Here is a 10713-nt window from a genome sequence, read left to right as displayed (position 1 = left end):
TATTTTTGTAAATGTTTCTAAATTCAATTCCACAAACTCCATAATCTGTACACTTCAAAAGGCATTTTCAAAAAAAAAGAAAGAGAAAAGAAACAAAAAAGGAACAAAGAAAGAAAAAATTCTGACTACTTTACACGACCAAGAAAATGTTGCACAAACACACTGGCAGGATGATGTAATATCATACAAGAGAAGAAAAATATCAAGAAACAATTTTGTTACAACCATTCATTGAGAAAATATATACAATTGAGTCTTCGGAAAGTTAAAAAAATACATGCCATATACATTACAAGTTCTACGACTGTCTCCAAAATTTTACAGTCAACTTGAAATTGTGCACGCAAAAACTCTTCCGCTTCTAAGCATGTGACTTGTGAAGTGTCAGTATAAGAAATATTTCTGATTAAGGAGAATGCCATTTCTGTTCAAAAAAGGTAGAACCACATGATTCCATGTCCTTGTGTCACACACCAGTTCGTCTAATTCAAAACACCATTAGACGTTTGCACCTTGTTTTAAAAGTAAAGTAAAAACAGAAACAGATAAATACATTGTTGGTGTTCCTATTTGTGTTAAAAAGTTAAAAAGCTGTTTTTTTGGGTTTCAAAACCTAATTCACAGTTCTTTAAAATTAAACCTGATTAACAGCAATCAGATTACAATGATCTCTTACTATCTTGAAGTCTTTCTTTTCTGTAACTGATAACTTGTGCTAGTCGACAAAAATATTTATTTTTTGAGTGGTCAAAGTATGTGTAAGTCACAAAACAATACGCTACAATACCTTACTTTTAATACAACAAAAATACTTTGCGAATTATTGTGGTTATATTACAAATTCTGTACAGAATAATCATAATATATACTCTCAAACTGAAATAACGTCCATCTTAAATAAATTTCAATGACAAACAGAACAGAAACAGTTCAAAAAACACCCAAACATCAAGAAGGTTAAGGTAGTATTTGGTCGGTTATTCCTATAGTTTTCTTTATGTACATTTATACAAAAAGTAACAGCATGTCTTCTTCAGTCTTCAAAAACAATAGCAATCTAGCCTTCTTCAACACAATCTCATCATTTTGAGAATAAAATTCATTCATTCAGTAATAAATACAAAACCTCTCAAATTCCACACAAATCACATGACAGAGACCTATGATAAAACTGACTCATGGAATCAAGTATTTTAAAAGTTTTTGTGTGTATGTGTGTTTTGTTTTTGTTTATTTTCTTTTTTTTTAGTGCAAGTTAATATTCCCTTCGCAGTATTCGTTGCTGTACATTCCTCATTCAGTGATGTCTACATTTAGTCATACGGTATACATTAACAGTATGTAACAAAAGGGCCTGCCCTTAGTACGCAATAAGGCCGCACCCTGCACAGTGCTTTCTCATTCGCTGGTGGATTCCGCACCCCATGTACACCGAACACACACACACACACACACACACACACACACACTCACACACACACAGATACATACAGTCAGAGGCTTCACATACAACACAGCCCCTCACAATATGGCACAAGTCACATCCTGCTACTGTGTTAACGTTTTCCCTTCCTCCACCACAACACGGTTTTCTCCACGATCTTAATGAACCAACTTGTAAAATTCATTCATCTCATTCCAAGGGTTCATAAAAATGACTAAGGTGTGAAGCCTCCATTTCTCTGAGCAGAGATCCACAGCATCCACACACTATAGCAAGGAATGCATTTAGGTTTGTCGTTTTTTTTCTTAGTTAATCCACTTCCTGCACTCGGGAGCTCCACAGTGGCAGGCGATCTTTTGCCGATCCTCCATGGCGTCAAACTGGTAGTCGAAGCACAGCTAAAGAAACACGGAGAGAAACACAGGTTCTCAGGGCCATAGTTGCATGTGTAAAATCCAATGTAATCACAGTCTGGTTGAACACAGAAAACTCACCTCCTCTCCTTTTTCAAGTCTGCGATTGCAGCTGATGATGATTTTGTAACCCCTCTCGAATGTTACTACCTCAGCAACACAGTTCGGGGCACAAGAGTGGTTGATATATCTGTTGGAGAAAAATGGGAAGAGACACATTTATCAATTTCTTTTTTTATTTTTACATTTGAAATTTATGCATACAACTCAACTAGTTTTAAAAGACCTTTCAAAATTTCAAATACTTTTCCAGACATAATACGGTTTAAAAACAGCCTTTAGTATATTATTACCTCCGCCAAGGAGGTTATGTTTTTGCTGGAGTTTTTATGTATTTATGTAAAGAAACCTTACAAAAGACTTAATCCTGCTCTGGTTGAATGACTTGGGGATAAAATGTTCTTGTACAGATATACTTGTACAAATGTACAGATTTTCGATTGCAATGGCAATGCAAGGTCAAATTTCAATTCAATATTCAACGTGTAACACATTGAGAAAGGGAGCATGAACACCACACACCATCAAACTATTAATGAAAGGAAAATGAGAATATATTTAAAATCAAAATGATCAAATTCACATAACCACAGACAATGCATACAGAATATCACTGTACCTTGCAAGCCCTCCGGTTCGAGACGCGTCAACAACATGTTCACTATCGATGCGGAACATGAACACTTCCCGGTTCTATAAGACAGAAATGTTTTTTAACTGTGGACAAAAGTAACTTTACACAAAGGGAATTTCAAATGGTTTTGCACAAACAGGAACCTGAGATCTGTAGGTCTTCTCCTTCCTGACAGCGACCTCATTACGGAGGACGGTTCCATTGTACTCAATCACCATAGTTTGTTTTTCGATGTCTCTCGCAGAAAACAGCCCCAAGCCCTGTGAATGCATCACATATGTAGCCCTTCATTTTTTCCATGAGGCCAAGAATACTCGTGTCACATCATTAGTTCATGCAAAACTCACCTGGATGCGGGAGCGGCCCAGATACACGTTGGCTCTCCACTCGCTCTTCATCCAGCGGTACTGAGAAGACCTGGGGTGGATGACTGGAGGCTTGGTATGGGGGGCGCCACCTTCTCCTTGAGCCACATTCTGATTAGACCTGGCGTTGCTGCTGGGTACAGCCTGTGGTTGTGGCCTGTAATTGAAAGGGGGAAATCATTAAACACAAGCATGCAGTGTGTAGCCACTGTGAGGCGCTGTGAGGCCAACACAACTCACAATTCCACTTCTTCTAATGAATTCTAACTAGCAATACACCAAGAGGTTAAAGGTCACCCACCACAGTACGAAGTCCTGAATCCTGACTCTTAATTTAACCCATATTTAAACCCAGTATGAGACATTGGTCTGACCTTCATTGTTTGACTTGATTATATGTTTTTATATTTTATTTGTTTTATTTATCTCTGATGTACAGCACTGTGTTTCACCTGTCGTTTTTAAAAAGCTTTAAAAATAATTTTGATTGGATAAGGAAATGTTACTATGGAGTATGATTAACGTTTATAATTCATCTCCCCACAAATTTCAGGGATAATTTGTACTAAAATAAAACCCTACAACAGTAGTTAAACAACATCATCATATGTAGGTCAACTATTCAACCAACACCATGAACTCTATAAACATTATTAAATATATCAATTACTCACAGCAGCATCATTTTTGATATGAAGTAGTAGGACAAACACAGGTATGACAAGGTAAAATAAACATAGTTAAACTTCCTGTAAATTTTTAATCCGCAAATAGATTCTTCAGAACTAAATCCTGTTTAAATAATGAGGAATTTGTTGAAATTATTGGAGGAACCAAATATTAAATGTGACAATTGGGACAACTCGCATCTGTGACGCATTTTGACAAACAACCAGTCAAATCCACATTTGTAACGATCTAGCTCTAGGATTCGGATACAGCTCCTGACTGAATAATATCTTTGGAAAAGTGAGAATTGTTTGCTTTGGGTTAACAGTTGCTTCCACCAAAAGGTACCTTATGATCAGTGAAGTGAAGAGAGAACTCGTCCTTGGCTGGGCACGGGCACTGCCAGCTGGGCTGAAAATGATAGGCACCTCCACAAGAGGGTTTCGTCCATAACGGAACGAGTATCTGTCACAGGCCTCCACCCCTGGGAGCTAATATAAATGGGAAAAATTACAAGTGAGTTGTATCCTACAGAATATTTGTTCAAATGTTAAATAAATCTAATAACAAAAGGCAGCTACAAACCGATTCAGTGATCTTGGTGACAGCAGGGACTGTGAGCCCAAACAGATCCTCTCCTTTCAGGTAAACAGGAAAGAGTTTCAGCGTCCCTAATTCGGCTCTTTTCTCAGCTACAGGACCCAGAACCTTATCCCACACGCCTATTTGCAGAGAAACAAAGACACATGATGGTTATAAACTATTCTCCTCAAACTCCACTGGAACACAACAGTCAAACTATTTCTGTCAGGCATCAGCAAGGACATACCTTTAACAGAAGTGTCAGTCAGCAGAATGTCTTGGTAGCCTTGTTCAATGACTCTAATTGTAAACTCCGGCAGACCTTCTCTTTCTTCAACAGAACAGATGTAGCGGCAACGACGGTTGCCATGCCGCATGCTCCAGTAAATGCGGCAAGCCTCATAGCCGATTGGAAAGATGGCTGTTGTGGAATGGAAAGCTGCCATCTGTGGAGGCGTTAGTTGGCCCATAGCATGCAACACCAGGCTGCCTACTCGAAAGGTGTAGCCCAACTCGGGGTGCCGCACTGCAGCGGCGATCTGACGCAATTCATCTCTTTGGACGTAGACACGTCGAAAGACAGCAAAGCAACGCAGCTCATGATCCAGCGCTTGTCCTGTTGTTCCGCGAGGCCGGTGGGCGTGACACAGCATGGTCTTATCCTTAAAGAAGGTGCAGTGAGCATGCAGAGCACAGGTGAAATGGTAGACATTGGTGCAGCGCAGGCGATGGCAGCCACTTGTGGCTCCAGTCTGCTGGCAGTAGGCACAACGTACAGTTTGACCTCGACGTAGCGCAAGCTCCACGTTGATAAGGGCTCCAGCCTGGGTTTCATACACCTCGGTCGACCACAGGGCGCAGTTTAGGTGAACCCATACATCAAGATCGAGATTAAGCAGCCTAGCTGGGCCATCGGTGTTTCCGTCACCAAACTGGTGGCAAAAACAACAACGTCTGTGATCCCGGAGCAGGGCAGGAGGGCGAAGGGAGGCCCCAAGTTTCCTGAGGAGATCGTCAATTTTATCCTCGTCTGGGAGTTGGGAATTCCCTCTAGGCACAACTATCTGGACAGTCCACTTTCTCCATCGCAGCCCTTTCTGTCGTTTTCCCTGATTCCAGCCATCATGGGACCTTGGCCGGGCCTTCAGCTTTACTGTCACTTTGATGGCATCAGACTTTAATTCCATCTTTGGTGTTTCACCTGCTCTGGGGAAGGGAATAGGAGGGGTCGAAGGGGGAGACTGCTTGGGCTGAAGCTGGGCCAGGCAATGAACATCCAGTGATGACATGTTGTTACTGTACTGGTGCTGAGCTTTAGAAAGGCACTCAGTTTGCTGCGAGGCTGGGAGGAGGGACCCTGATTCCTGAAATCAAGGAAAGACAGCCATGACAATCAGCAAAATACAAAATGGCCATATGCCACACGCCACACTTTTAACCCATTGACGCCAGGAAAGCATTGCCGCATTTCTACCATTAGAGCCGGGAGAGAGGCTGCGCGTTTTATTCTACCATAGACGCCAGTAAAGCAGATACGTCAAATTTCTTCGAGCAAATATGGAGAACTTTGACAGCGGAAAGATTTCTGAAGGCAGTGATTTTGAGTTTCTCGTCTTCGATGATGTCATCGCTGATAACTTCGAACGCACTGAACAAATCGACCGGGATGGTTAAGACATAATTATGTTTGAAGACGACGAGGTCGGCGATAATGACGATACGTACCACCGGAATCAAAGGAGTGTTCACAACCGCGCACCAGGGGTGACAGTGGATTTACCTCCAGATGCCACAGCGCTGTAAGCACTATCACTGTTGCATGTGAAGCAGACTGTTACAGTCGTTACATGCTGTTCTTGTTCTTCACACTCCATCAGGACTAAATCAAGGCACTGACACAAGTTGATATTACTTTATTTTCTTACTGTTTTTTAATTGAAAATAGTTATTCACTTTACTTTTACATTTTTCTATCTAAATAAGCTAGATTTCACAGGAGAGCCACCGGTGTAAGCTCTCAAATACTTTTTGAAATGTGTTCCTATCTGCTACAGAGGCTGAGAAATCAGTCATTTAGTAGGCATTGAACCTCAGGTTTTAGAGGCATTTTTTCCAGGCTTTTCAGGCTTTAATGGGTTAAAAAACAACTCAGTGTATTAAAAATTTCTCAGCTCTACAAGTGATTTTCACACTTGATGACTTCATTTTATTTTTTTGATAAAGATACAATTTGTGATGTGCTTTCTATGTTGCATACTAAATGTCCTGTTTTCACTGTAGTCTCGAACCTTAGTTTCTGAGGCTGTTCTGGATTGCAGTGGTGGTGAGGAACAGAACAGGAGGAAGCAGCTGTGGCTACAGAAGACCAGGTCTTCCTCAGACTTCAAACGACCTTCAGATTCCTAGAGAGACAAAATGTAAAGGTTTTAACATGATTAATGAGACATAGGTTGTTAATCAAAAGCCTGCCCATGTGAACGTGTAGATGACACAATCAGAATTAGAACTGGGACGCAGGAGCAGTGGGCAGCACTCATCTGCGAACAAGGGATCAATGAGGGATTGGGTGCCTTGCTCAGGGACAATCGATAACTGACAAGTTTTTAATAATGTACAACTCTCAATCAGAATCTAAAAAAATCAGAGGATGTAGGCAGATATATTGTGGTACTGTGTGGAAAAATATATATATATCGATGTAACATTGTATATAAAAAACAGTGCAGCATAGGGTGGAAGCAGCAGTTAGCCACCAGGGGGCGACTATGCTAGCTGAAAAAAATGTAATGCAAGTCTAAGGGAAAATGAGCCTCACTTGATTTAAAACATCAGTAATAATTTACCTGAGTAGTTAACGGTCTCAATCACTTGTTTCAGATCTTCAAATGAACATGATGCCAATTTTGTAAATTAGGTTTCCATTTAGAGGAAAACGGATGATAAAGAACAGCAGATGGACACTAGCGTGATTAACAGCTGGCCTGGTTTCAGGTGTAATGCAGGTCTGTGAATTTCCAGTTGCAAAACTGACATGATCAAATCACAAATATCAAAGCTTCACAACAGGAGTTTGACTTTGCCCATTAATCTATGGTGGCACAAGACTGAAAGTAAATAATACAGTACATCCTCCAATGTGAAGATCTAGCCATGGAGTCGTTACTCATCTTGTCTGCCCCCACTATATACACACACGCAAGCAATAATGCATACATGATGTTGCAATTTATTAGACCCCATTTGTAGATATCTGGCACCACATAAATCAAGAGGTAATCTGATTGTTAGTTGCTACAGTTAGCTCTCAATTAAAAACTGAGAGGCGGAATTTACTCCATACTTTAAAAAAAAAAGTATCTGCTGACTATATACCACCCAGCTACCCTGGTGAGTTGTAAAACCCACTCCATTTGTTACCTTCATGTGGACAGGAATATCTTTGATGGATTTCTGTACTCCATTTCCCAGAACCACCACCTTACAGTGGCAGCACCAGTGTGGGCTGGCAGGGGTTTTCTGGTCAGGTCCTCGAAGTAACGCAGCACCTGATGCAACACAGAGCACATTTTCAAAATGCTAACCATTTAAAATATATAATGTGGTTGTATGTGACTGTAAACCTGCAGAGACTTAAAGCCCACAAATTAATAATAGCTTGGAAACAAAAGCCATGGACTCTTGGCGAGTTGCCCACCTTCTTCTGTTGACAGAACTCATTAAACCTGCATGACTTTGTCTTGTAAACAAAAAACATTCTTATATTTGTATAGCTGAGAGAATCACTGAAATCAACAAGGATGCCTCTCAGCAACTAAGCAATATTCTGCCGACAGCTCGAGTCCAATGACATGAAAAACAAAACAGTGACTTGTAAATACTGTTAAGAACAATAGTTGCAGGATTGTGATTAAATACAATGATTGCATTTCTCCTGTGTTCCTTTTCATAGTAAAGTCATTATTTTAGATTTAAATTAGACATGACATTTTAATTAAAGCCTGTGTTGCAATACCTATGGAACCAGACATTTTCCTGTTTCATCAAAGTTTAATCTCTCACCTGGGCTGTTGGGATGGAAGCGAAAATGATGTGCCTGCTGCTGCTGTTGCATCATGGCCTGTGCTCCACTGGGTCTTATCATGTGTCCCGGCCGCCCATGAAACCCTCCGTTGTCTCCTTGTCCATGGAAGAGCAAAGGAGGCCGGGGGTCCATGCCGTGGGGGCCCATCTTGTGACCACTGTGCATAGATAGTGGCCCTCTGTCTGGAGTGCTGCTGACCTCATAACTGCTGGGGATCTTCACACACAGTAGGTCTGAAATGGCTGCCACTACACCTGTGATGTTCTGAGGGAAAACATGTAAATATGGGTAAGTCCTGTGAGACTGGTCTAGATTTAAATGCCTTGCCATTTAACAGTGCTAATGTACAGTATATAAGGATTAACCATATATTAATAGAAACACAATATAGCCAAGTATTAAAGTGTACTTAATTTAGACTGTAAATAATAAAAACCTATACATGAACCCTAATATGAACTCTCACCAGTGTGTCACAATATAAATGATCATGCCCCTCATTAACTGGCTGTATTTTGCACATTATTTTTACTGATTCAGAGAACTAGAAACAGAAAAAGTAGGACTAAACTATGCTAAATTCTGAGAAATGCCAGTAAGACTATGGATTCTTACCTCAGCTGCAGCTGGTCTCAGTGTGATCGCTACAGACACCAGCCTTTGTTTGGATTCATTAGACACATGGTCAAAGGGGGAGCCAAAGAACATTGCTGATGGCTCACTCTTGATATCTTGCAGTTTGATCACTGAGCCTTGACAGAAAGAGATGAAAATCATATAAGTTGTCACTGTTAAGGACGGCTGACGAATTTTGCTTCACCAACATACACAAACACATTACAAAATTATCAAATGTAATCAGTTGCAATGGATGTATGTATATCTACCTTTCCCATCAGGTGGAGGAAACATGGGAAGGACAGGAGACAAACAGGGGGATGGCGGCTCTTCCTTCACGAGAGAAAGGTCTGGATAGCGGCTGATCTCCATGCCAACCACACTCTCAGGAGATGACGATGGAACAAAACTGTCAGGTGTGTCTCGGTCTTTGCAAGGCTCCTGACCTCTGTTACTATTGATCAGAATCAGAATGAGAATCAGGTTTATAGCCAGGTATGGCTTACACAATACAGAGAAATTGTTCGGGTCGTGGTACAAGACAAGAGCAACATGCAAATAATGAAATAGATCATCAAAACATGAATTTACAAGACAAATCAACATAGACAAATTTATTTTATGAGAGATGATGATGGGGCTTTAGTTCTTTAAGAAATTATCCCTTATTTATTTATTATCTATTACCTGAGCTCCTCCTGGTTGTTGTGTGGAGGGGTGGGGAGCGAGGCTGGAACGTCCACTGTTTTGGGTCCCTGTGCTATGGCCCTGGCAAGAAGATCTTCCTCCGTCCTAAATGGGACATGCAGTGGCTTTGGTACCAAACCTTTGGACACTATATGGAAGAGGAGCACAAATGTTATTATGAGTGTTATGGCTGGATGATATGGCCAAAAATGCAATCTGAAATACAGAATACAGATAATGAAGCACTGATTTTTGCCTGAAGCTGTTGAAGAAAATAAATCAACTTTGGCTTTAAATCAAAACCAAACATGGGACACCTCTGGGGTATAACAAAAGTAGTACATTTACACATTTTTAGTAACATGTAGTAATGTAAGTATTTATACAATTTTAACCTTTAAAATAAAGTTATACTGTGAAGTAAATGAACCATGTCTGCTTCCTGATTTCTTTTAAAAGTTGTGTAATGTAAGACGGTGGGAAATTGTCACCCTTTTGCTTAAACTTTTGTTGGAGATTGCTCTTTACAAGTCTTCAGAAACGTGACACTTATGTACACCCTCATGTATTCTTACCCATAGCAGCAGCTTTGCTTGCCAGTTCCTCTGTTGTGGCAAATCCATTGATCATTTTCTGTCGGTTTACGGGTGGTGGGGTGGGAGGAAGTGATGCCGGTGGTGTTGGTGGATTGCTCAGATTACTCTGCTGTGGAAATCAACACCAGAACAACATCAGCACACACTGCAGACACATTTGACTCACATCGTTTATCCAGCATAAACACAGTACAATAAGCATGCAAGTACCTTGTAGGCCAGTTGGGAGTAATAATCTGAGACTCCATCTAGTGATGCGCTGCCAAAAGTACCAGATAAGAGGTTCTCTCCATTGAGCTGACCACTACCGTAGGGAGCAAAATGAGCAAAGTTGACCCCAATTAAGGGCTCCATGAGGGGCAGCAGGGAGAGCTGCTATACGAGGAGAGAAACAACGTGGGAAGAGAGAAGAGTAAAATGAGAACTATACGTTTAGTACAATGGATGTTGCTGCACAAATCTCCAAATAAAACAACATGATAGAACACAATAGAATATAAGAAGTCATATGACTCATCCACTGCACTGAATTGGCACCGCTACTTTCAGGAAGTTGCTTGAGAC

The 10713-nt window shown here is 40.7% G+C and overlaps 1 protein-coding gene across 1 annotated transcript in view; it reads right to left on the bottom strand.

The window, feature by feature from the left end:
• Positions 1-154: 154 nt before the first annotated feature.
• kmt2cb (lysine (K)-specific methyltransferase 2Cb) overlaps positions 155-10713 on the bottom strand; it is a 64915-nt gene continuing 54356 nt past the window's right edge. Inside the window, exons 46-61 of the mRNA XM_083889355.1 lie at positions 10360-10524; positions 10129-10258; positions 9554-9701; positions 9136-9320; positions 8864-9000; positions 8227-8512; positions 7585-7712; positions 6456-6569; positions 4415-5531; positions 4171-4307; positions 3934-4076; positions 2899-3073; positions 2695-2811; positions 2537-2610; positions 1939-2047; positions 155-1842 (exon numbers count right to left, since the gene is read on the bottom strand). Of these exons, the coding sequence (XP_083745481.1) occupies positions 1750-1842; positions 1939-2047; positions 2537-2610; positions 2695-2811; positions 2899-3073; positions 3934-4076; positions 4171-4307; positions 4415-5531; positions 6456-6569; positions 7585-7712; positions 8227-8512; positions 8864-9000; positions 9136-9320; positions 9554-9701; positions 10129-10258; positions 10360-10524 (3258 nt within the window). The 3' untranslated portion in view covers positions 155-1749. The remainder of the gene's footprint in view (positions 1843-1938; positions 2048-2536; positions 2611-2694; positions 2812-2898; positions 3074-3933; positions 4077-4170; positions 4308-4414; positions 5532-6455; positions 6570-7584; positions 7713-8226; positions 8513-8863; positions 9001-9135; positions 9321-9553; positions 9702-10128; positions 10259-10359; positions 10525-10713) is intronic.

This window comes from Microchirus variegatus, assembly GCF_963457635.1.
Source record: "Microchirus variegatus genome assembly, chromosome: 5".
Lineage (NCBI taxonomy): Eukaryota > Metazoa > Chordata > Actinopteri > Pleuronectiformes > Soleidae > Microchirus > Microchirus variegatus.
The sequence above is the reverse complement of the archived record's forward strand: the minus strand, read 5'-3'. Positions and strand labels throughout refer to the sequence as shown.